Source organism: Notechis scutatus, chromosome 9 (assembly GCF_049901735.1).
Source record: "Notechis scutatus isolate UNSWTSFEM ecotype Mainland chromosome 9, rNotScu1.2, whole genome shotgun sequence".
Taxonomy (NCBI): domain Eukaryota; kingdom Metazoa; phylum Chordata; class Lepidosauria; order Squamata; family Elapidae; genus Notechis; species Notechis scutatus.
In genome coordinates this window covers 2,397,183-2,422,930 of record NC_142017.1, presented here as the reverse complement: position 1 = coordinate 2,422,930, position 25,748 = coordinate 2,397,183, and the positions used below count along the sequence as shown (strand labels likewise).

The following is a 25,748-nucleotide window of genomic DNA, read 5'->3' as shown; positions in this document are numbered from 1 at the left end:
GTTACTGTTTAAAAAGAAAGAAAAAGAAAACTTGCAGACTGTACTACTCTATTCTTTCCTCTGCTGATTCCTTTCCTTTACTCCCCGAAAGAAAGACAGAGTTTGGTGCAAGGTTTTGAAAACCCATCAACACAGGAGGAGAAACAAGAGAAAAATATTCTTCCTTCCCTTTCTTAGATTATACCTGCCAGATAGAAGGAAGGAGGTGTCATTTGCAAAGAGGCTTATGAAGATTGCCAGGGGTTTGCAACAATGAAGTACTATAAAGACTTTTCTCCAGCCTTGAGTTTATGACCTTATGCCATGGTTTGTTAAGCATGGTTTATTACACAAGCTAAAAGTGCCTGCATTCACACAGCATCATGATTCGAGAGCTATGTAGCACAAACCACAGTTCTGAGTCTTATCAACACAGAAAACTAAAAAGCAAGGCAACCATGTTAGTGCATCTAACCTGAGTAAATGGTTTGACTACCCAACATTTTAAGAAATGGACTTGAACCAGACTGGATGAGGTGCTCAAAACAGATGGAGGAAAATCAATATAGATGGATGGATAGAGGGATGGATGGATGGATGGGAGGGAGGGAGGAAAAGGAAGGAAGAAGGGAGGGAAGGAAGACAAGAGGGAAGGAAAGAAGGAAGACAAGAGGGAAAGGAGGAAGGAGGATGAGGAAAGGGAAGGGAAAGAGAGGGAGGGAGGAAGAAAGGAAGGATCCTCTTTCAGAATGAATTTAGTTGTTAGAATCTCAAAAAGTGATTTGCTTTTCAGACTTCTGCCATTTTGGACCATTTTAAGAAAAGCAAAGTTTTCGTCTTAAAAAAGGAAACTACAATTCAGGCTATTGAACCATGGGGTTATTCTTTGCTACTGCATATAAACAGGGGATGAGAGTCCTATTGTACATAATAAACTGCTGGTTCCTTGCAAATCTCTGGGGAAGCATTATTAGATCCTGTCCATCCAGGTGTCGGGTGGCATTCCGAGCCTTAGATTCCCAGCCTGCCTTTCCACTGTCATGTTTCAAGAGCCAGGAGCTATTTTCAACATTTCCTTTTCCAAATGTGATTCTGAAGATGAAGTGTCCGGAAAGCAGTCCAGATCTTCCCTTAAACGGTTTTACTGGAATGATGTGGCTCAGAAACAGATCCAGCATCTGCTGTTCTGAAACTTCATATGACTCAACTAAAATAGTTTTTTTTTTCCCCTCCCTAAAAACTCAACTTTAGCAGAAACAAAACATTCCCATAAAACTGGACTGGAGCTTGCTTGCCATCAAGTCTACAATGTCCAGCAGGTGGCACACGGCACGCATGAAACATCACCCAACAGGCAAGCAGTTGCCACCAACCAGATGTGGTATCATTGATTAGCCTTCCCAGATGTGTTCCCACTAATCTTCCCTTTATTAGAGGTTACCTCTTTTTTGTTTGCAGTTGTTTTTTTCTTGACACCAAGTATTTAAGGGGAGAACATGTCCCCAGTGTAGAATCATCTGGAGAAGTTCTTGAAGGAAAAGTTGGATCACAGACATCCCCACTTTTGGGGGCAGAATATAGAAATAACAGAGTTGTAAGACCCCTTTTGGTGGTCTTTTAATCCAACCCTAGCTCAAGCAGAAGACCCTGTATCAGTTTTACTTCCTTATGGCCCTCATGCTCAACACCTCCAAGGTCACCTGGGCACGAGAAGACCAAATGGAGTAGGGCCAGTGGAAGCAGAATGGGGTTGATCCCTTGTTGAATCCATTTCTAGGGGAATATTTGGAGTCTCTTGCTAATGCTAAGACAATCTTTATGGTGTTAGCAGATACATTCACAGACTTATAAAATAGTCATGGTGTCAACCCTGAAGCTGACCCGACCAAGGCCATTTTGAAGCTTCAGTGTTGCCACACTGGAGCTGAGGGACAGGGAGGGGGGAATAGAGACAGTGGGAGGGGGGCTTGTAGTCGAAATAAAATACTTTCTCCTGGGTACCAAGGACATTCCCACAGGTGGCCGGAGAGAGGCGGAGCGACATTACCAAACAACCAGACAGCACCTTGATTGGACCATGTGACAGATTGTTTGGGGAAGGGGGAAAACCTTTTACTTTTAATTAGGTAAAAACCACGGGAATATTCAGAGTCAGTTTTCACCAGCCTGTGCCACTCTGATATGTCCAATAAACCAATTCTTTGAGGAACCTACTTGCCTTGAAGTTCTGTTTGTTATGGGTGTATTACTTGAAACTCTGACACATGGTTGAAGTTGGGTTGAAGGAAAAAAAAACACCCCAAAGCCAGCAATTTTGGGGGTGTTTGCAGATTCTTTGCAGAAGAACACAGTGGTTGCCTCTTTATGATGTTGCTTCAATAATAAATACTCTCTTGACACAGAGATACAGATTCTTGCTACCGCAGAAATAAAGCTGCAGGTCAGATGGGATTGTTGCCTTGTTTTTTTAGAAGTTGCAAAAGTGATTATATGAAATATTTCTTCACTGTTACTTTTGGCTTTCAGCAAAGGATCCCTTTGAGCAAAGGGATGAATCAGAGCGATGGAGTTAAAAATCAAGGGGGAAAGGCTTAGTGGCTGCAGCTCAGGAGCCATCAATTTTGATGGTTCATTGCAATCTCAGCGTTCGGAGGCCGTGTTCACAGAAAAAGAAAAACATCTCTGGGATTAAATTCTGTTTATACATTTCCTGCCACTGTGGACTTTTGGTGCTGTTGAACCTCTGCAGAAATGCACCAAAACACCATGGGATGAGAGCCAAAAGCAAAAGCAGTTTATGAAAAGCAATCCCTTAGAAGTGTTGTAAAGCCACTGGGGAATTTTATTGTCGTACTGTAGAGTTTAATCTGGATTTGGACTGCATGGATGCGTCTTTTCTTTTCCCATTTTGCCTTTCTTTGCTTTTTGTTAGCTTCTATGATGGCCAGATAGATTGAGCTAAATATCTATGGAGATTCTCAGTCCTCCACATCATGGTTGTCCCAAAGATGCTTTTTCAAGAGGCAGCTGGACATTCTGGTTTTTCTTTGAAGACGTTTCGCTTCTCATCCAAGAAGCTTCTTCGGCTCTGATTGAATTCTTCCCTTGCCCACCATCCAGTTAGAACCGAAGAAGCTTCTTGGGCGAGAAGCTAAACATCTTCAAAGAAAAAAACAATAAGTCCAGTTGCCTCTTGAGAAAAACTCCTATGTCCCAAATGATCACAATTGAGCCCAAAATTTATGTTGCTAAGTGAAACATTTGCTTAAGTGAGAATTTTGCCCCATTTTATCTTTTTCGCCACGGTCCTTAAGTGAATCATTCCAGCTGGGAAGTTAGCAACAGGGTTGTTGTGAATCTGGCTTCCTCGTTGATTTAGTTTCAGGAGATCACAAAAAGGGATCACGTGACCCCTCAAGATATTGCAACCGTCATAATCAGAAATGTTACTCCAGAAAGCCTCACAGTGAGGTATTTGTGCTACTAATTGCTTTAGTGGGTTCAATTGATCCTTTCTCTGTAAACTGAGCAGAAAAAAAATTACTCTGTAGCTTAGAATAATCAACTTTGGGGGGTGGGGGATGGAAATAAGTTGATTTCCAGAGACTTTCCAAGTGTGGTGGGTCCAGAAATCAGCAAAAGAAAGAAAGAAAGAAAGAAAGAAAGAAAGAAAGAAAGAAAGAAAGAAAGAAAGAAAGAGAGAGAGAGAGAAAGAAAGAAAGAAAGAAAGAAAGAAAGAAAGAAAGAAAGAAAGAAAGAAAGAAAGAAAGAAAGAAAGAAAGAAAGAAAGAAAGAAAGAAAGAAAGAAAGAAAGAAAAGGAGGAGGAGGAGGAGGAGCCAGAAGGAAAAGTGGCTGTTACTAATTTTATGGTAGTCAGTTACAGCTTTAATGCGAAAGCCTATTCAAAATATTTCCTAAAAATTACTGAAATGTATTATATAAACCAGGGATAATATTAGAAAGACGCAAACCATGCCAAACAAGAAGCAAAGGAAATTATGTTCTGCTTAGTATTTTGGCGGCAATTTAATTTCTTTTTACTTGCAATGTTTTGGCAACTTCTGCAGTTGTAAAAAAAAACAAATGGACAACCTTAGCAGCAAATGTGTAAAAATTCGAAAATCCTTCCTGTGTGTCAATATATAATTAGCATCTTCAACAATATTACAAACCACAGTTAAGGGCTACCAAGAATGTGAAGTAGTTACTGTAAGTAGAAAGAATATTATAAACAATTTCTTTTAAATGAATAGGAACTGTACAAAAACATAAAATTATTTCTATGTCCTGGCATTATTTCTGTTCACTGATTTATTTCTTAGATAGGAAAAAAAAGTTATTTCTGGCCAAACAAATAGCTAAGTTACTTGTTTCAGTTACATTTAACAGCTTTTTAATGTACTTATTAGGACATCTTTCAGCTTCATCCTCTCTTTTGGCATTTAAAAAAAAAATCCTGTGTTTTAGGGAAAGAAGGAAATAATATTGAATTAGAACCAGCTCTAGCCATATTTAATCCCCTTCTGAATAACTTCTTTCCCAAAACAGGTCTTTCAGAATTTTGTCTTTATAAGTATTGTTTCCTGCTTTTGCATCATTTAAAAAAAGAAAAGAAACAGAGAAGACCAAGATGGAAGGAAATGAGCAGTGATGATTTTTTTTTAAATAGACATTTCACAGCTGTAATTCTAGTCTGCTTTCAGCACCATATTTAAATTTCAAATAGTCTCAGATCTGGGGAACTTGTAATGACCCCAATTTTTTTGGTGTTGGGAAAAACAAAACAAAATCTGAAATAGCCCTAGAAGTTGAATAACAAGTGAGTTCCTTTCATCACCTTATCCTGACTCAATAATTAAAGTCGTCAGCTTAATGTGTCATTAAAAACTAGAGGAGTTCTCATTTTGGTTTATGGAAGCCAGAATTTAGAACCAAGGTTTTAAAAGCAGGCTGGCGTGGCAATTCTGGGAAGTGAAGTCCACATATCCAAGGGGCCAAGTTTGAAAAAAACAGCCTTGAAATCTAGTTGTTGTAACTTGCATTTTATAGCTGGCTCCAATTTGGAAGGCGCAATCAACCTTTCATTAATTTCAAGAACCACATACCACTAGGAGATGCAAAGATATAGGGACTTGCTGGTTTGTTAAGCAGACCTTGGGGCCTTGTGAAGCCAGGGTGTGAATCAAGATAAAGATTGCCAGTAGATACAAAACAGATAAATAAATGCAAGACTCCCTGAGATGTAAATGAGACTCTTAACTTCTCCTTTTACGTATCTGTCTTCTTCAGACGTATCCATGGGATGGGGTCAAAATAGATCTAAGTGGCCACCACATTGAAGCTCTAGCTGATTTTTATGAGCATCATGATGCCTGTAAAAATGGCCAGAGCATCAATCACTCCAGTGTGGATACCATCTTGAGTTTGTATACATCTGGATGATTTGACTCTTCCTGGCCAAGAAGGGAGTGTTTCCCAATGGGCGGCAATTGCTTCCACTCAACTCAAAGAAGAAGAAAAAGGCTAATTTCTTCGAAGAACAAACTGTCCGGCTAGAGAAACAGGCGTCCCTGGAAATAAACTACTGGCTTGTGTTTAGGGCTTCCTTTCATGTTTACCTCGACCAAGTGGTCATTTCCTGTCTTTTATGGGTTGGGCATCACACATCTGGGCTAAAAGACCATGCCAAATCCCTGCATTCGAGTAAACTTGCTCCAGGTTTATTCTCAGCTTGCCTTAAAAAAATAAAGACAGGGATTCAAAGGCATCATGAAATCCAGTGAAAGTTTGTTTGCAGATTGAATTCAAGGCAATGAATTGTTTGCAGACTGAATTCAGGGCAACTTACTTCTCCCTCAGGAAGCCTTAATGCAAAAGTTTATCTGTGGTCAGTGAAAGTGACTGAAATCAGGGTGAGGCCACTGGATTGGGATGTAAACCCCCCTGGCTTTCATGGAAGCAAAACCCCATTGCTATAAAAAAAAAGAAAAGAAAGAAAGAACGTGTCAACCGTTTGAAAACATGTGTGGTCCAGCCTCAGTAGATGAAGAATAGATTCATCATCTGCTTTTTAAAATAAGGATTTACTGTGCTCGTATCTTAATATTTAGAGAATTGATGCTAAAATGACGCTATAGGGCATTGCACACCAGAGCAACTAGACACAAGGACAGTCCCTCCTCCCTAAATGCGATCACTCTGCTAAACAACTAATTCCCATAACACCGTCAAATTATTTAGTAAGACTGTATTCCTATTCTTCTTCTCATCCTTCCTATTACCTATCTCTTCCCACTTATGACTATAATCGTGTTGCTTGTATCTTTACAATTTATATTGTTTTATTTATTCCCTAGTATGACTTGATCGCTTATTAGTAACCTATGACTATCACTAAATGTTGTATCTTATGATTCTTGATGAATGTATTTTATTTTTTCTTTATGTCCACGGAGAGCTTCTGCACCAAAGACAAATTCCTCGTGTGTCCAATCACACTTGGCCAATAAAGAATATTCTATGCTATTCTATTGTATATGTGCATCAGGCTCTGCTCTTTTCAAAATGTTGCAGTGTGATTCCCATGCAGCTAGTCCCTGATTTATGACCAATTTAAAAAAGGGGGACTACAGCTACCAACAGTCAGGCCACTTCCTGGTCACTCAACCCAAGTTCAGGTGCCTGGCAACACGGCTACCTTTACGGCTGTTTGTAGCATCCTGCTGTCATGTGACTGGGTGGTGCAACCGTTTTGCTAAAAGGGGCCACGTCTGATGTTTTCTGCAAAACCACACCCATGGCGAACCATAGGATTCACTTAATGACTGTGGGATTTGCTTAAGGAACATTGTCACAACGAGCATTGCAAAATCGGGTTGGTCATGGGAATAACCTTTTTTACGATCTTCGACCTTCGTAACATACAACTGTAATAGGCAGGTTCCATTATGATCGTATGTTGTACATTATCAATATGGAATGCAATTTTTCAAAGTATGTATTAGATGAAAGTCAGCATCAAAGTGTTACATGGGAAGAAAGAGAAGAGAGATTATATTTCAGAGGAATCTTCCTATAAATACATACAAATTTCCAAGCATTTCCCCCCTTCTTTGAAATGTTTAAAATTGGGACTCTAAATTAACAATTTTCTCTATAAAGGCCTCTGTACCTCTTCTCAGACTTCTGCAAGTAAAGTATCATATTTAATTTCTTTTCTCACTGGTTTGGGTAGAATAAAACTACCTCTCTTACCAAAACAGCAACCAGCATTCAGAGCTATTATATATATATATTTTAAAAAAGCTGAAAATTCAGGAAAGGATCTAAAAAAAATTACCTGGGAAATTATCATCGCATTCCCTGGAGCGATTCTAATTTTGCACAAGATATATTCCAGATGACCCAGGTGTTAGTTTACTTGTTTAGATGTCTGGGTTGAACACTGAGAAATTGGTTATTAAAGCAGCAGCTATGCCATCCTCACAAGTTCTTTTTAAAATGAATACAGCACTTTTTAAAATGAAAAATAACAAGGAGACGCTTTCCACCCGGATCCTTTATTTTGGATGCCAACTTGATCCGATCAACCAGCCGTCTTAACCCTGATTGCAATAGGAGCACACTGGGTGTGTTGAATTTTAACAATTCTCGTCCACGGGGAGCCCTTCTTTAACCATTGTCCTAGGCAGTTGAATCTACAGGTGCTGAATTGCGACATACTTAAAGGCTAAAGATGGTCCTTGGGGTTGACATTCTCCAAAGCCAATATGATAATATTGTGGACCGTACCACTTCTTCAGACCTGGGGGGGGGGGGACATGCATATAATGCCACCTTGAGACAGAAACAGAGTGATATTATGTCCTTGGAAGATAAGCCAAGCAAAAGCTATCAACAACTGAGAAAGGACATAAAAAATTCTTATTCCGTCATGCAAGACAATTCTACTCAGAAAGCCTTCTGCTGCGTTATCTATGGGAGGGTGGGAATTGCCGTGTTTTTTCCCCCTCTCCACCCGATTCCTTCCTGAGGTGGAAGGATGGGTTATTCTACCCATCCTTCCACCTCAACCATTTCATTCATGGGTGAAGCTCCACCCTCAGTCACTCTTAACGAGGCAATGAGTCAAACCAGGTACCAGATCTGCTTACCTCCACCGACCATAGGTAGAAGTTCTAGTTTTCATACCCTGGTCCACTCTAAAATGTACAGAACAACTTATTTACAAGAAAAAGAGAAATTCAGGAAGGAAGCTTTGAACATGCCAACTCAGCTCACCAACAGAGTTTAACCTAATCCATGAAAAAAAATAGCAACTTCATTCCCCTAACAGCTACAACTTGGTTAGTCTTCCAACTTAGAATGGAGAAAAACACACTCACACCACACACACACACAGAGAGTGTAGACCGGATTCCTGTGATGGAGAACTTGAAATCTCTTTTCCACAAATGAAGGCAAATATACAAATATGTATGTCCCAGGATAATGTCCCAGGATAAAAAAAAGGACTTCTGTTCCTTTGAGCTTTATTCTTAACATTCCATTAGGGTTCTATGTCATGCTGATTTATTTACAGTTTATACAATTTGTGTTTGAGGTGTACGAATACCACACATTTTTTTTAAATATTTGCATTCCATTTTTTTAATTAAAAAAAGAATGTGCAGAAAAATAGGGGGTCTGGACCCCTTCTGCCATAATTACATTTTTTATATACAGTGCAGAATAAAATTTAAAATTGGTGTGTCCTCTAAGATCTATTCTCAGGCAAAAAAAAATATATGAACAAATTGATTCCCCAAAAACCATCCTTCATCATTTCTATAAAACATAGGTTTCATTGTGCCCTAGGGCTGTTTCATATTTGCCACGATTTCTTTACACATACATACCCACTAACAATCGCACAGCCTTCCTCATCCATACAAATTTTCACAGCGCATATTGCTGGTCTGTGACCCATTCTAATACTGCTCGAACCAAGGCTGCTGTTGGGGTTTATTAACAAAAAAATAGTTTGAATAAATAAGCATGTGAGCCTTGTTAGTCTTTTTATTCCCATTTTCAACCTTTATTTCTCAAAGTGCTTTTGTAATTTTGTACTTTAATATTTAAAAGAGGCTTTTTTTTGTATAGCCAGAAGGAAAGTGAGTTTTAGAACATCAGGCCGTTGTACAACAAGGTGGTCCCAAATTCCTCCTTTGTTAGGTTGTGTGGTCTGTCTGCGGGCTTGCCTGTCGAGGCTCGAGGCTGGCTCGTGTTTCAAAAGCCTCACCAACCCCTTCAGATAGAGAAGACGTTGGAAAAATGAGGTTTTGGGGGTTTGTTTCTCCGTTGCTCTGAACGAGGGGTCAAAGACAGTGAGTGGAACATATTTTCTCCTTCGTGCCAAGCCCGAAAAGCTGGAATGACAGGCCAACCTTTGCCAAATGAAGAATTCCACCCCCCCAAAAAAGTCTCATCAGTTGCTGATGTCCCTTAAGCTGTTCCTTTCTCATAGGGTTGGTCTCTGTCCCTCCACCTCTAAAATCCATTTCTCATCCAAGCTCATTAAAATGGAACATTACATGCTGGAGCAGGGAAGGGGCAGGATATATCTTTGGAAAGAGACTGGATTTAGACCCTGGAAGAAGGAATTCAAAAGTGGTTCTCGGAAAGGGGTGTAGGTCTCAGAGCTGAGGGGGAGGTTGGAGGGGGTCTTCCCAAGATGAAAGAAGTGATGCTGGGCATTTGGGGTGCACCCCCCAAAAGGCGCACAAAACGCATCGCCTTTGCCGAAAGACAGAGAGCGTTCCTTCCATGGACGACTTGAATATTTATATATACCTCACGAACAACTAACAGACTAACTTCTGGGGAGGCCTTTAATGGCTCCCGACGAGGATTTGCAGCAGGAAGTCCTGTCATTTTCACACGGATCCCTCGGGATTCTCTCTCCTCCCCAAGGAAGCCGGAGTCTCCAGCCTCATTGTCACATCACGCAAGGTTTGATGTCTTGATATGTGACTTGCTGGTGGTAGTAGGAGCCGCTGCCTCCTGAATGCATGGAAGAGGACGCCATGGCGTTGATGGAGAAGACGAATTCTTTCCGATCGCACATGCTCGGAGACTGGGAATGGTACCGGATTCCTGAAAAAGGAAAGCAGAGAGAGGGTTGTGGGAAAGGAAGAAAGAAATGGCTTCTGGGTTCAGCATGAAAATTGTGGGATTAGAGGGTGAATTTTGAATTCTGTTGGCTTTGGACAAGGATGAAGACAATTATATTTTTTTTGCAGCAGCTGAGAATAATAGGAAGGGTTTAACTCTAAGTATGAATATTGCTGAAATTGACCAGACGGCTTCTTTTAAAGACACATCAACTTTTATGACTTTATGGAAGGAAGGAAGGAAGGAAGGAAGGAAGGAAGGAAGGAAGGAAGGAAGGAAGGAGAATAAAAAGCACCCAACAGTTTTAGCCTGTGGTTAGAAAAAATACAGATGGATAGTATCATTGAGTGTATCCATTAAATTATTATTAATTTCAGCTGAATGCATCATATATATGATTTTTCCGGCTATATTATAAGGAGCCACAATCTACTACCCACATGTTGACCCAACAAAACAGTTTGAGGGCTTTGAGTCAACCACGGTTAAGCCGGCTATGGCAATGGGTGTTGTGGGAATACAAGCCTATGGCTGCCAGAGGTTTCATAGCCTCAAAATGACGCTTTTGTGTGTGGGTGGAATGGCCAAATGTTCCCTTTCTTGGACAGTAGAATTCAATACCATATCACAAACTGCTCATAAACTCACAGTCCATTGTGGGGGGAATCAAGTCTATTTTTGTCTGCCACCAAAATTAAGGTGGAAGCATGGGGGAAAAATGAGTTTTGCTAGTCAGTTATGTGAAAAACTACATTACTGATTCATTGGGAATCAAAAGACAGAAGATAAACGAAGTAAATTAATTAATCAACTCTGGATCCCTGGCAAGATTATTTGTTTTATCTTCCCGTGTCAACTGATCCAACTTCTGTTCCTAAATGGAAAATTTTCTGCTCCAACTGTTAAATCCAATCAGATTAAATTATTGAGTTTGATACACGTGCTCCCTCTCATTCTCTCCCTCCCTCTCACTTTCTCTCTCACCCTCCCCACTTCCCTCCCTCCCTCCCTCCCTCTCTCTTTCTCATGTATGTGTATCTGTGTTTGGCTTAAGGAAATTCCCACTTGTTCAGAATAGGAATTTTGTCCAATTGCAAATTGCAGGATGGGATGGGACTGTCTGTTTCCTGACTGGCCGAGGAAGGAGAAAATTTGGAGGGGGGGGGGTGGGGTTGTGTGCTTTAGCTTTCTTGACGAACTGGGGGGCTCGCTTCCCTCCAAGCTCACTGAAAAACAAACCCTTGATTTATTTATTTTTTAATTGTTCCTAATGACTACATGATTTCTGTGCCCTACCGAAGATCTACAATAAATGTAAACAAAAGCTTTCCCAATCCTGGACCACAAACAGACCTTTTTTTTATTAAAAGCAGAGCTCAACCTTGTTCCTTGTTCTCACTAGGAAAGGAGCCCTGCGACTTCTGCATGGTTGAGGCTGCAAAATCGACCTAAGCCATAAAATAATTCCTGGCACAGATATTTTTACAGATCTGCAGCTGTTTTTGGAAATATTTAAACCCAAGTAAGAAATCAAGCTGGAACACTGGTTTCCAAGTAACTCTTCCTACTAGGACATTTTCTAAACTATTATTTATGTTCAAGGAGGAACGAGATATTAATTTATGAGGGAGTTTGTCTCACCCAAGTTAGTGGGGCTTCCTTCTAAGTAAAGAAGATTGGCCTGCTCCGTTATTCACCCCACACTTTACCCTTGCAAAAGAATCAACTCCTCTCTCTAGTTTTAACTAAAAAAAAAAAACACCTCAAGGTCTGCCAAAAGAATTGGAGCATGAAAGCTAGAAACTTGACCAATTACATTATTTTAAATAATATTTCAAGGTAGCGCCTTGCAGGGTGCAATGTAGGACTGAGCGAGTATGCAGCCGACTACACAGGGAGTTTCTGAGATAAAAGCGGAGCTTAAACTCAGTTTATTTATTTTCTTTTTAGTTATTTGATAAGGTAAAACTGTTCCCAGTCACACACCGCTGCCAAAGTGCTTTTTTTAAAAAGTAGCAATAGTAGTTTTTGCCTCCATTCCCATTTCTGTTTGGAAAAGGGTATTTCTATTTTCTAAAAAAAATCATGGTAGAAAGAATACAGTAGCACTTTTTTTTTCCCAAGTAGGAAATTTATATTTGTTGGTCCGAAAAGGTGCTAATGGATTTGTATCTGTTTTTTCTTTTAACCATCCTATTCTAAACATTGTAAGTGAAAATGTTACACACACCCACACTTATTCCATCTCCTTGACATTTCCAAGAGCCTCCTAGGCCCAAAGTGGATTTTTTATTTAAAAAAAAAAAAAATCGAACTCCAGGTCCTTTCACACCTCTTTAAAACCTCCTAGCCAATACATTGCTAAGATGGCGGAGAGGTCACGAAGCTTTAAGAAATTGAAGTTGCTGGTGGTCATTTCCTCCAGCAAAATATATATATTATATTAAGTTTCTCTCTCTTTCCCTCCTCAAATTTTCCCCCTTTAAGCAGTTCTGCTTGATTGGTGTCCTTTGTTAATAGGCTGGACAAAATCCGAAGATTGGTGGGATTAACAGATCGCTCCACTTAAACCAAGGCAGAGACCAACCACACCTCCATCCCGACGGACAGATGGGAAAGCGGGAGGGGGTGGCCGGGCTGGGGGCTACCTGGAATAATTGCCCCTCAGTAATGCAGAGACGTGATTTTAAATTCTTCCAACCCTCAGTAAAACTTCTCTCCCTTCCAACCGGGGCTTGCTTGTTTGTTCATGCCAGAAACCTCACAATTAAAATAACGCATATACTACACAGCATAAAATTGAACGTGTTAAAAAAAAAAAAAAAAGCAAGATTAAGCTGTGTACAAATGAAATGGATCTTGCCCCAGAAAGTAACAACAGTAACCGCCTTCGGTATGGCTGCCACGAAATCCTCAAGCGCGCACCGATCGGGACACAAAAGGGCGGATGCACATAGGTGCTGTTGTCTGAGTGTCACCACCATCGCAAAAGGACAGGGGCCGCCGGGTAGCCCCATCTGTTGATCCAGCAGGGTCTCGGGATCTTCTTGTAGCCGCACGCAATCCACCCGTCCTTTTCCAATTTATAACTTCGCATAACTTCACCCGATTCCAACCGGGTAAACCAGCCCGACGGAGTTGGAGACCCTATTATTTTTTGCGCCTGGTTTTGACTTGCGGCCAGATAAGATTCCGCGCAAGGGACGCGAGGCCCACGAGCTTGGATTCTCCGCGTCTTACATCCGATTTAAGACGCGGAGAGATCCGTCTCTACGCACCCGGCCCTCCCCAAGGCGGCCCCGTTCGCAAACCGGCTTCCTTTCGACTTTGCGAACCCCTCCCCCACCCGCCGCGTTCCGCCGCGATCCTAAAGAGATTCGCAAAGCGAGCCTCGCGTGTTCCAGACGGGGCGAGGCGAGTTTTCAACGCCCCTTGTCTTTCTGAGGGTTTCGGGTTCCCCCACCCACGAGGAATTGAAAGGGGAGGGAATCAAAACCACGCTAAGGCTTCTAGCCTTTCTTTAGGCCTTGACTGTTTCGCATTTGGAAGGCCTGGTCAGTTTCAAAGCGCCCTTCTTACCATTTCAGCTGTATTGAGGTCTTACCTAGGTTGTATCTTCCCCCACCCGGAGATAAACTTAAAGCGGGGTGGAGGTGGGAGGGAAGGAAGGAAGGAAAACCGTGGAAAAGAAGACATTTCACTTTCTTAAAAACCAGCACTGATGTTCGCTGGCTCACCAATTCTTGGACCCTGTGAAGTTCCTGGTTGTTTCTCTCTCCGCTTAGAAATTGAGTGGATTCCCCCCCCACCCCACCCATAACGGTAGGACTCCTCCACCCACCCACTTTTAATCATCTTCTCTGGAAGTAGCCAACTTTGCAGGGACACAGGGGCTGATTCAATTAGTGTGGGGGAATCAGGAGAGTTTGAGGATGCTTTGGTTGGAAAGCGAGGAAAAAGTCACAACTCCATCCCAGTCCAACCAGCCAGGTTGCTAGAGGGAAAGAAAAGCCGTTTCTGTCTTACACCAGAGAGATCAAAAGGCCTCCAGATTTCTCAGCTTGGAGACTTGATCTCAGGAGAGGCAGCTTCGAAAGGCCAATCTCTACAGCTGTTTTTGAAGGAGGCTCTAAAAAAAAAAAAAACAACCACCACCATCTGGAAAGGACTTGATTTGTGTGTGTGTGTGTGTGTGTCTGAATGCCACGCATTTAACAGCGCATTTGTAAAAACACCAGCTCGATTTCATGGGGAGGAAAATGAAATAAGCAAGTCGAAAAAACTTCATTTTAGCCATCAATTGCAGGGGAGATCAGCATCTTTAACGAGACAGGGTCGGGCACCCTTAATTGTGACTTTGCTTTAAATTGTGACTTTAAAAGGAGACTTTGATATTAGGAATATCATTTGTGCGATTAATGACATTTTGCTCTGTAAGCCAAGAAAAAAAAAAGGTGGGCGACAAAACTTAAGATGTTTTTGATGTTCTTGAAGCTTTTAAAATAGGTGCCCAAAGCAGAATGGCCCAGCCATCCAAAGCTCTGGCTGCCAGCTCAAAAAGGCCTATTTCAGGTGTGCCAACTGTGCTCCAGCGGCATTCATAAGACCCGCTTAACCAGGGAAAGAACTTGAGTAACCAACGGCATTCAGATGACACAATACATTTTGCTAACCTTAAATGTTTTTTTGGTTTTGTTTTGGGAAACTTCCTGTGTTGTGTGAATCCAGAAAACAAGTTAATCCTCCAAGTAGGAGGGGAAATGTTGGGAAAATGCAACATCATGTATTCCCAGCAAACTGTTTTGTATGATGAACACAAAAATATGAAGCAGAATAGGGACATGACCAAGAATTTTTTTAAAGGATTTACACCATCATTTTATACCTACAGAGGTTATTCCACCACCAATAACCTCCTAATATATAAAATCAACTTAAGAAGATAAACCACTAATTTAAGCAGAAAACTGAAACTTGGTCAGGTCTTCTTACTATCTGCGATAGTGATTTCTGTTGTGTAGCTAATATTGGTTGTCTTTCCAGATAATTAAAATATAAGTTTCAATCCAATTGCTAAAGCCACTTGTTCCCATGTTTTAAAACTGTTCCTGTTTATTTAGACACCAAAACAAGGAAATCAAGGTGAAAAAATGAATTTGAGAATAATGAATGATTCATCCCCATGGCCTTCGTTTTGCATTATCTGGATAATAATCATAATAATAAACATCTGGCTGACTGTGTGACCAATCATAATAACAATGCTGGATAGATGCATAAAAATGCCAGCCATAATAATACTAGATAAGTGGATGAAAATACCATTATTATTAGTATTAGTATTAGTATCTCTTAGGTCTTTCCTTAGGACTTGAATTGTTAAGTTTTTACCAGTCCCAGACTGTGAATTGAATTGAAGATTAAATCTATAATAATAACAATAATAATAGTAACAGGAGCCCTTGGAGCAATATCCTAGATATACGGGAATTTTGAACTTATCAGACATGAATATTCTAATTTTGCAAAAAACAAAAACAAAACACCACTCTACTAGGAACTGTTTAGATACAGTATTCATCAGCTCTTAGGTTTTTGATTCAAACTTCAACTTGTTAAGTTTTTACCAGTCCCAGACTGTGAATCGAATTAAAGATTAAATAATAATAATAAAAAATACGGTAGGTAGATAAAAACGCCTCCCATAATGATAACAGTGCTAGATATAATCTAAACATCTGGCTGATTGTGAGTCCAACCCAAATAATTATTTCTGTCCAAATTACATTTGCATACAAATTTAGGCTGCAGCAAATATTAAAACCAAATGGAAGCGTGTTGGGATTTTTAGTCTGTCTTTCTTTCTATCACGATCCCACAGCCGCGGATTTGGGCGAATTATCCTCCCGGGTCCACGGCTTCTAAGAAATATGGCAGCGAAACCCAGAGGAACAGCCACGCGTGGCGAGGCTCCGACCTCACCTTCGATAGGAGGGAAAAAGAGACGGTTACATTTCTCTCCCTCTCCCTCGATTTTAGCCCCTTAAATCAGAGGGAAGCGGGTCAGTTCTAAGGCGGACGAATGGGGGGGGGGGGCAAAGGGGACTCTGCAATGCTAGATATTTGAGCTTTGCAGCGGCGGGTTCTCACGTTTCGGGGCGCCCTTTGCCGGATTTCTTCGTGGGGGAAAAAAACAGCGTTTAATTGAGCAATTTTGGGAAAGCGGGGAAATCCAGGAGGCTGCAGGCAGGGAGCTGAGAGCCCTTCCCTTCCTGGCGCCGCCGGGTTGACCCACACCTCAGCTGACTGGAGACCACCCTGCCGATCTCCCCTTCCCCCGGCGACCCTCTTCCTTCTCCCCTTCAGCTCCGTTTCTGAAGAGTCGCTTTTTCATTAGTGCCCTCGGAGACAGCCGTCCTTATAGGAAACCCCCCCGCCCCTTAACGCCACCCGCTCGCAGAGGCCTCACCTGCCTTTTTCCCGTGGGGGTATCACCCCCTCCTTCCCTCCCCACGAGGAAGAGACTGCAATCTCTTTGGCCCACGGCAGGAAAAAGGCAGGGAAGGGATCCACGCCAGCAATGCCGAAGGTTGTCCCGCGGCCAGCTCTTCCCTAAGCGGGGGCACAATCCGGAATGGCTCGGGGCGCTTCTCGCCTTCCTTCTCCGGGCCTGTCGCTTCCCTGCGCGACCACCCGCCTCCCCTCTTCTTTTCTCCCCCCGACCTTCTCAAGCCGCCCGTTCGCCAGACACCCCCACCCACCCACCCACCTCCGGCTCTCTTTGCCTTCACCTCGGCGGCGAAAGCGCTCGCCCTTCGCCCGCTTGCCTCTCCACTTTCCCGGGGCCTTGAACCCGCTTCCCTCCCAACGCCCGCCCGTCCCCTGGCGTCTTACCTTGCAGTTCGGCGGGGTTGTGGCTGTTCTGGTGCAGGTAGGGCTGTTCCAACGAGTGCGTGGAGAGGCCGGACGAGAGCGGGTTGCCCGCCGGGTTGCAAGGCGAGAGGGGCTGCTGTTTGATGTAGGAGGCGCCGCCGTTCAAGCCGGGGGCGGGCGAGGGAGCCCAAGCCGAGGGGCCCGTGCCGGAGTAAACCGAGTGGGGCTCCATCACCCCTCCGCCAGGCAGCAGCGGAGAAGCGGGCACCGAGCCGTCGTGGTGGCCGTAGTCCCCTCCGGCCGAGCCGGCCCCGGCTCCGCCGCCGCCGCCGCCGCAGCTGCCCATGTAGGCGTGGTGGCCGCCGTTGGAAGGCAAGTGGGGCACGGAGTGGCCGGCGAGCCCCATGCCGTCCACGTTGACCATGCCCAGGGCGCCCCCGTCCAAGGGCAGGCTGCTGGGCGGGCAGGCGGGTCCCTGGAAGCCGTAGCTGTCGGGGAGGTGGTTGAAATTCAAGTTCATCATGCTGTACATGGGCTTCAAGGCCTGGCACTTCCGTCTGAAGCCGCGGGGTCGCCGTCGGAAGGAGCCCTCCTCGAACATGAACTCGCTGGCCGGGTCGATGGTCCAGTAGTGGCCCTTGCCCGGCCGGCCCAGCCCTTTGGGCAGCTTGATGAAGCACTCGTTGAGCGAGAGGTTGTGGCGCACGGAGTTCTTCCAGCCCTGGTAGGAGCCGCGGAAGAAGGGGAAGCGCGCCTGCAGGAACTGGTAGATCTCGCTCAGGGTCAGCCGCTTGGACGGCGAGCTCTGGATGGCCATCACGATCAGCGCGATGTAGGAGTAGGGCGGCTTCTCCGGGCGGCGGATGCCCGCGTTGCTCTTCTTGGTCTTGGGGCCGCCGCCGCCTCCTCCGCCGCCGCCGCCTCCTCCGCCGCCGCCTCCGCTGCTGCTGGGCGTCGAGGAACTGGTGGACGAGGCGGCCTCCATGGCGGCGGCTGGTCCGAGCGACGGCTGGGGCTTGTCGGAGGCGGCGGACATAGCAAGCGCCCCGGCCTCGGGCAGCGGCGGCAGCGGCGGCGGCGGCAGCGGGCGAGAGGCAGGAGCGCGCAGCAGCAGCCCTGCGGTCATCGACGGCTACCGAGCGCCCCCACCCCTCCCTAAGGACAGGCTCCGGGGCGGGGAGGGAGGGGGACGGGCCTCCCCAGGCTCGCGGGCGCGAGGGCGCGCCCCCGGCTCGCTCCTCCGCGCGCTCGACCGCCCGCCTTCCGCCGCCGAGGCCCTGCGATCCGCGGGGCGCCTCTTCTCCAAGCGCCGGTTGCGGCGGGCGGCTACCTCGGAGGAACCCCGGAAAAGCAGGAGCAGTGACGCGAAGGCGCGCCCCTCTTGGCAAGGAAGGGGCCCAACTCCCGCCCCGACTCCGGGATTTATTCCCTAGGATCCAAACTAGGAACGGTTGCGCGGATCTTGCTGCTTTTCGGCGCAAAATCTCTTTTCTTTCTTTCTTTCTTTCTTTCTTTCTTTCTTTCTTTCTTTCTTTCTTTCTTTCTTTCTTTCTTTCTTTCTTTCCTTCCTTCCTTCCTTTCCTCCTCCTCCTCCTCCTCCTCTTCCTCCTCCTCCTCCTCCTCCTCCTTTTAATTTCAATCTCCTTCCTCTTCTTCCTCCTCCTCCCCTTCCCCCCTCCCGGTTCTTCAGGCTCCCCGGAGGATCCGGCCTTCTCCTCTCCGCTCCCCCCTCCCCCCCCCCGCCTTCCCCGCGCTTCCTCCTCCTTCCAGCCCCCGGGTCTCTCTGCCAGCCGGGAACTGCCGCCGCCGCTGCTGCTGCTCTGCGTGTGGAATCGCCGGTCTGCCCCCAGCCGAAGCGGCTGCCTTTCACTTTATCGCCGGTCAGCGGGCGCCTGGCGGCTCTTGACAGCGCGACGTAAGAGGCAGAGGGAGGAGACCCCGCCCCGCGCCCCTTGCCCCTGCCCCCTCCCCGCCGCCGCTCAACTCAACATTGGCGGGCGCGGAAAGGCCGCTCCTCCTCCGCTCCAACCCGGAGCTGCTCTGAAGCGGCTTGCCCGCCCTCCCTCCCCCTCATTCCCCCCCTCCAATCCCGCCGTCCCTCTTTGGCCTGTTGGAAAGGGACTTCGCCACCGCCGTCCCGGGAAGGCCTTCTTCACACACACACACACACACACGACCCCGGGACGCGTGTCTGCCCTTGGAAGAGGCTCGGGGAGACAGCGAGGAAGCCAAAGGGAGCCCGGATTTTATTTTTTTCCCCGGGAAAACGGGGAGTCCCTTTCTCCTCCTACCTCTGCTACCCCCCCCGCCGCCTTCTAAGGGAACGCCGTAGTAGAGTTATTGCGAAGGATTCTAGGCCTCGGTTCGGCCCTCCCCTCTTCCCTTCCCTTCCCTCGAAAGCGCCGGCCGGGGGAAAGGCGCTTCTCCAACCAGCGGAGTCCTTTCTGGATTTGCCCCCTTTGGTTTAGTGCCCGGAAGAGCCGGCTTAAGAGGTTACTGAATCTCCCCTCAGCATCTAGCAGACCCTTCCTCCTCGGCCCTCCCCTTTCCCGAAGATTTCTCCTTTGGAGGGAAGTGGGGAGAAGATACGTCCGTTTTTTCTTTTTTTTAATGCCACCCGTTCCCCGGGCAGATGTGGCGTTGATGACGTTTGTTTGTAGCCGAAAAGTTGTTCCTTACAGGCGGGTTGGACTATCCCCCCCGAACCTCAGCCCCCGCGAAAGAGACGAAGCGAAGGAGAAAAACACTCCGGCATCGCCCCCTTTTCCCCCCTTCACCCCCAAATAAATACAGGCGTTGTAAACGTAGGCGGGTGGTCTCCTACCTTGAAGGTGTTCCGTCTTTAAATGCATTAAATGGGGAGGGGGAGAAACGTTTTAGAGACCCTGATTCGGGTGCCCCAAACGAATCAGCCCCTCCGGAAAAGAAACAAACAAATTAGCCAACAATGGTGATTACACAATATTGTTTACCCACAACGAAAAGAAGAAAAGGATAGAATAGATCAACTCAAGTCTCTCCCTCCCTCTCTTTCCCTCTCTCTTTCTCTCTCTCCCCCCTCTTTCTCTGTCTCTCTCCCTCCCACTTTCTCCCTCCCTCTCTCTTTCTCTGTCTCTCCCTCCCCCTTTCTTTCTCTGCCTCTCTCTTTCCCTCCCTCTTTCTCTCTCCCTCTCTTCCCCCACCTCTCTTTTAAGGGTGAGTTTAGAACTCAGCTCACCCACCCACTGGAAAAAAATGAATGAATGAAAGAAAAGGAAAGAAAAAGAAAGAAAGAAAGAAAGAAAGAAAGAAAGAAAGAAAGAAAGAAAGAAAGAAAGAAAGAAAGAAAGAAAGAAAGAAGGCCCACGTTTCTGATTCCTTCGCGAGATACAGACAGACAAGAAGGATGTTTATACAACGCAACGTAAACACGTCCCCGGGCCTTCTTTAATAAAAGTCCAGAGGCTTCGCCCCCCCCTTCCCTCCTCCGCCAACGCCCCGCCGGGACTCAGAATGGCCCCACACAGTTTAAATTGCTGTTTGTTTGGGCTTTCTCCCTTTCTTTCTCCCCCCCTTCTCTCCCCCTCATCAGCTTAAACATTTTCTTCTGGGGGGAAAAAAACCCGAAGAAGAAATATCGAAAGGCGTCGGGTATTATTGGATTCTCCAGAGCGCAACGGGTGTCACACACGCGCGCACGCGGGGCTGTGTTTGTTCAGCGCGTCCACACAAACAACCCCTGAAGAAAGGAGGCGGGAGAGCAAAAATACAAACACCAGGATCGTCTTGGTTTCCTTCACACATACCCCTCTTTTTAAATATATACATATATATAAAGAGGGGTATGTGTGATATAATGTAAACTATATATATATACTTTATACGAAACCCCCGAGAAACTGTTTTTATCTCCGGCCTCCAAGCCACTCAACAAGGTAAGAAGCCGCTTACCGATTTTCCCATCCTCTTTTTGCAAGCGCGCGTGGTAAATTTGGCACCATGAAGTTGTTAAAAGGGGACGAGATTGGAGGGCGGAGGCGGAGAGTTCAGCACCTAATGGTTTTTTTTTGGGGGTGGAAGGAGAAAGATCAACAAGTCTGCCCCCCCCCCTTTCCCTCCCCCCTCCGATTTCTTTATAGTTTAAATGCTGAAGGCCTGGTGTGTTTAAACTTAACAGCCCGCCGCCACCAAATGCAACCCAAAAAAGACCAAAAAGGGTTTTTTCCCCGCCCCTCCCTTTAGGAAGGCGAATTCTTGTCTGCCGGGGTCGGGGAGAGAGAGGTTAAGGCCTTCCTCTAAAAGAAAACTTTTGACTTTTCGGGCCGGTTTGGGATCCCCGCTGCGAACGAGGCATCGCCCGTCTGCGGGGCGCCTCGCACGTCTATGGGATCCCCCAGAGCAATTCCGCTTCAGACGCCGATTTATCGGCCCCCACAACCGCCTTTCTTCTCTCCCTGATAAAAATAAAAAAAGACGGGGGGCGGGGACGGCAAGCAGAGGCATTTCTTCAACGTCCCCCCCAATCAAAATTCTCAATCGCAGCAGAAACAGGCCTTCCCTTTGGATCCTCGCCGGGAGGGAGAGGAAGGGGTTGTCGGGCGAAAAAAAGGGGGGGCTGGTTGCGCCAATCGTTTTGCAACCCGAGGACCGGCGGAGGAACCGCTTGCGGGGCTGGCCTTGCACAAGACTCACTGCGAAGAGTGGGGGGCGGGGGGGCGAGGTATTTTGCAAGGTTGCGCCTTCCTGGCAGGGTCGCTTTTTGTGGTGGTGTTGGGGCGTCTAAAAGGGGAGTGGGAGGAGGAGAGCTTTTCTGCTCAGCTTCTCAGCTCCGGAGTCTGGTCGAAGGTCGGGAAACGCGGCTTGGATTGCGCGGTTGGACGCAACTAGGGTGCACTTGCGTGTCTTTCTCTCGCTGTGTGTGTCTGTGTGTGTTTGTGCCTGGGGATCGATACGCCCCGGCGCACAGATTTCCCCCCCGGCTGGGAAGATCCCGCCGCAAACCCTGCGTTCTTCACCGCCAAACTTTCTCTGCCGGGGGGTGGGGGGGCTTAGAACCGAAGCGCCGCCTGGTTTGCAACCGGCTGGGGAAAAGGCTTCTCTGGAGGCCCCGTGAAGGAAGCCAGGTTTGCGAGGGGGGTGGGGTTTGAGGAGGAAGAGGGTGGGGGGGTTAAAGCAAGGGAAAGGTCGTGTGAAACCTTCGCGTGTAGAGAGAAGGCTGGCTTCTCCAAACCTCCTAGCGAGAGCGCCGGGAAAGGCCTGCATCCTTCCCCCCGACTGCACGCAGCTCGCCTCTCTCTCTCTCTCTCTTTCTCTCTTCTTTTCCCTTGCAAAACGCCAAGCAGTGGATGATGGGTCACTAAGCTGCCTGCCCTCCCCCCGAGTTTCGAAGCGGCAGGACTTCTCACGACCCAAGCAAGTTGGGCTTCTTTGGAAAGCATTTTGGATGCCAGAAACTTCTCCCTACTTCCTCACTCTTCTCTGGGACTCTTTCTTCCTTGTTTCGCTTGGCTCGGCTTGGCTTTCTTCCCTCCTGCAACAAGTTTGCGAGGCTAAGCAGCGGGTCTAAGCTGCCGATTCCCCCCCCACCCCACCCCACCCTGTTCTCTTCCCCGCTCCCCTCATGGGTGAGACCAGCTTCACCCCTTGAAAGAGGCCGGAGTATTCTGGCGCAGGGCAAGCTACCTCAGCCCCTCGGGGCTTGAACCAGGCCTCCTTGGGCGGGACCTGGGACTTGGAGGCCGCCTCGTCCTGCCTGACCTTCCTCTTCCTCTCCTTCATCCTCCAAATCTCAGCACCTTGCTCGGTTGCGTCTCAGCAGAAGGTCTGTGGGGAGCATCTCCCGGCGCTGGGTTGGAGGTATAAGGGTGATTCTAGCCAGCAAGGCAGCTTTCTTCAGGGTAGGTCCTTGCAAATCCATTTCCCCCTTTTTTGTCTGTCAAAGTAATTCGGCTTCCCGAAGAGAACCGGCCAAGATCCAAACTGGCACAGGGTGCTGGTGGTGGTGGTAGTTTAAAATGGTTCTTAGCTGGATGCGCTGGGAGGCTGAGACCCTATACAGCGTTTGCATCCGGATAAAGTTGAATAAGATGGGGTTACTAAAATGTGTGATGGGGAATGCTCCCTCCTCTCCTCTAATGTTTGTTCTCTTTCCTTTGGAAATCAGGCCCGGGTGGGCTTCCTTCTGAGTAGGCCCATTTCTCTCTTTCCCTCGCCCTCCCAAGGATTTTCTCCCAAGGAAAGTTTAAGGCGCATCACTGGATCGTGTTTTGGGATGCGAAGGGGGCGGGTGAGAGTTGGGGATAAAGTGCGATAAAATCCCCCCCCTCTAGTCTTCCTCTTTATTTAATGCTATAAACTCATGGTTTCGCTGCAAAGACAGGAATAAAAATAATTGCTGACTATAAACAGCCCCCCCCTTTTTTTTTTTGCCTTCCTTGTTTTAGTCCATTGAAGCTAATTTAGTCCATTGAAGCGGCTAATGCACACTAGATAGATAGATAGATAGATAGATAGATAGATAGATATAGATAATTATAGAGATAGATAGATAGATATAGAGAAATAGAGATATATGGATATATAGATACACACACAGATAGATAGATTAGATAGATAGATAGATAGATAGATAGATAGATAGATAGATAGATAGATAGATAGATAGATAGATAGATAGATAGATGATAGATAGATAGATAGATAGATAGATGATAGATAGATAGATAGATAGATAGATAGATAGATAGATAGATAGATAGATAGATAGATAGATAGATATAGATAGATAGATAGAGATAGATAGATAGATAGATAGATAGATAGATAGATAGATAGATAGATAGATAGATAGATAGATAGATAGATAGATAGATAGATAGATGGATGGAAGGATGGATAGAAAGATAGATAGATAGATAGATAGATAGATAGATCTCTTCTAAAGCCCCCTAGAATGACCCTCTGGGCTAGGGCGGACAGTCTCCCAAACCCAAACCCCGCTAACATTCAGACAATCTTTTGTCCTTTAAGTGAAGGGGGAAAACGAGGAGGCACAAACTCTTCTGTTCTCTTTTTTCCTCCTCTCCTTTTAATAGGGTGCCAGGCGCTGTACAGAGGTACCAGGAGGGGCCACAAGTGTGTATGTGTGTGTGTGTGTAACTGAGCGCTCTTCCTTGGCAGCTCCTTACCCACGACTTTAAAACTTCCCAGTATTAAAGACCTTTCCTAAGGAGGAAACCCCGGGCGGGTTCATTGGGAACGGTGCAACAAAACTGGGCCCTCAAACATTTTATTGGGAAGGGAGAGAACAAGTTGGCCAGGATTAAACCGGGCACTATTTCCTCCCCCCATTTCTCCGAAAACGGAAGGTGATAGAAATTCGCGTTTCCCTTGATTTTTTTTCCCGAAGCGGCTTGGGAGAAGGTGACCCGCCATAAAGAATTTTGCTCGTGTTTTTCTATCTATCTATCTATCTATCTATCTATCTATCTATCTATCTATCTATCTATCTATCTATCTATCTATCTATCTATCCTGTGGAGTCTTTCTTTCTTTCTTTCTTTCTTTCTTTCTTTCTTTCTTTCTTTCTTTCTTTCTTTCTTTCTTTCTTTCTTTCTTTCTTTCTTTCTTTCTTTCTTTCTTTCTTTCTTTCTTTCTTTCTTTCTTTCTTTCTTTCTCTCTCTCTTCTCTTTTCCTCCCTTCTCCCTCTCCTTCTCTCCCTCTCTCTCCCTTTCCTCCTCACTCTCCCTCTCTCTTCCCCCTCTCTCATGTCTCTCCCTCTCCCCTCTTTTCTTTCTCTTTCTCATCTTGCACAACGAGCCATCTCGAGGAGAGAGGAGGAAAAGGAGCCTGCGATATTATACTATTATACTACTACTATTATTATTATTATTATTATTATTATTATTATTATTATTATTATTATTATTATTATTATTATTATTATTATTATTATTATTATTATTATTATTATTATTATTATTATCGTGGGACACCTATTCGCCCGTCAAATCTTTGCAACGGTCACCCGGTCACATTTGGGCTTAAAAAGAGTCGGTTGTATCTCTTGTCCTCCTTCCCTCCTTCCGCGCCCCCCTTTCTCCCGCAGGTATTTTCCCTGGCTAATTGCTTAAGCGAAAGAGTCTTGGACGGAGAGATCTGGGTGGGGCGAGAGGGTAACTCGGGGCTGGAAATGTATCTGGCTACTATTGTCAAAAAAAAAAAAAAGGAGAAGAAGAAGCAGACTTCGCTGGCGTAGGAAGGCCGGGGTTGGCGGGAGGGGGGGGGTCTTCTCTCTTGGAAAGGGTCTTGTTTATCAAAGGTCAGACCACCCACGGGGAGGACGGAGTCGGACGCGCGTCGGCGCTCACCCCAGCCTTTGGCCCTGGTTTTCATTAACACTACGGAGCCAGGCTGGGAAAGAGGCGGCCAGCCTCCTGTGCGGCTCTTCCACTGCCTCACGCCCTCGTGCACACACACACACACAGTCACATACACGCAAGCACGCGCGCACACACAGAGAGCGGGGAGGGAGGGAGAGGGAGAGGGAGGAGAGAAAGAGGAGAGAGAGAAAGAGGGGATAGAGAGGAGGGAGGAGAGAAAGAAAGAGGAGAGGGAGGAAGAGGGAGAGGAGGAAGGAGAGAGAGAGGAGAGAGAGAAAGAGGGGAGAGAGAGAAGGGAGGAGAGAGAAAGAAAGAGGGGAGAGAGAGAGGAGGAAGGAGATAAAGAGGAGAGAGAGAGAGGCTAAGTCTAAGGCTAAAGCTGT

At 45.9% G+C, this 25,748-nt stretch overlaps 1 protein-coding gene across 2 annotated transcripts; it reads right to left on the bottom strand.

The window, feature by feature from the left end:
• Nucleotides 1-9,032: 9,032 nt before the first annotated feature.
• On the bottom strand, nt 9,033-18,932 carry FOXF1 (forkhead box F1). Of its 2 annotated transcripts, none has more exons than XM_026684047.2 (2): nt 17,027-18,932; nt 9,033-10,114 (listed from the first exon to the last, which is right to left on the bottom strand). In XM_026684047.2, the coding sequence occupies exons 1-2, from the start codon at nt 18,129-18,131 to the stop codon at nt 9,957-9,959; spliced, it is 1,263 nt and encodes a 420-aa protein (XP_026539832.2). In that variant the 5' UTR covers nt 18,132-18,932; the 3' UTR covers nt 9,033-9,956. The 2 variants fall into 2 exon arrangements, with proteins under 2 accessions (XP_026539832.2, XP_087827538.1); XM_087971412.1 differs by lacking the exon at nt 9,033-10,114 and adding an exon at nt 15,898-16,114 and having other exon boundaries at nt 17,027-18,585.
• Between the last annotated feature and the right edge of the window lie 6,816 nt (nt 18,933-25,748).

Bases quoted from the DNA above. Each gene is read 5' to 3' on its own strand.
- FOXF1 (XM_087971412.1), bottom strand. From the start codon at position 18,131: ATGACCGCAGGGCTGCTGCTGCGCGCTCCTGCCTCTCGCCCGCTGCCG. The intron at 16,115-17,026 runs GTAAGACGCCAG...CTCCTATCGAAG, and splicing joins CAACCCCGCCGAACTGCAAG to GTGAGGTCGGAGCCTCGCCA.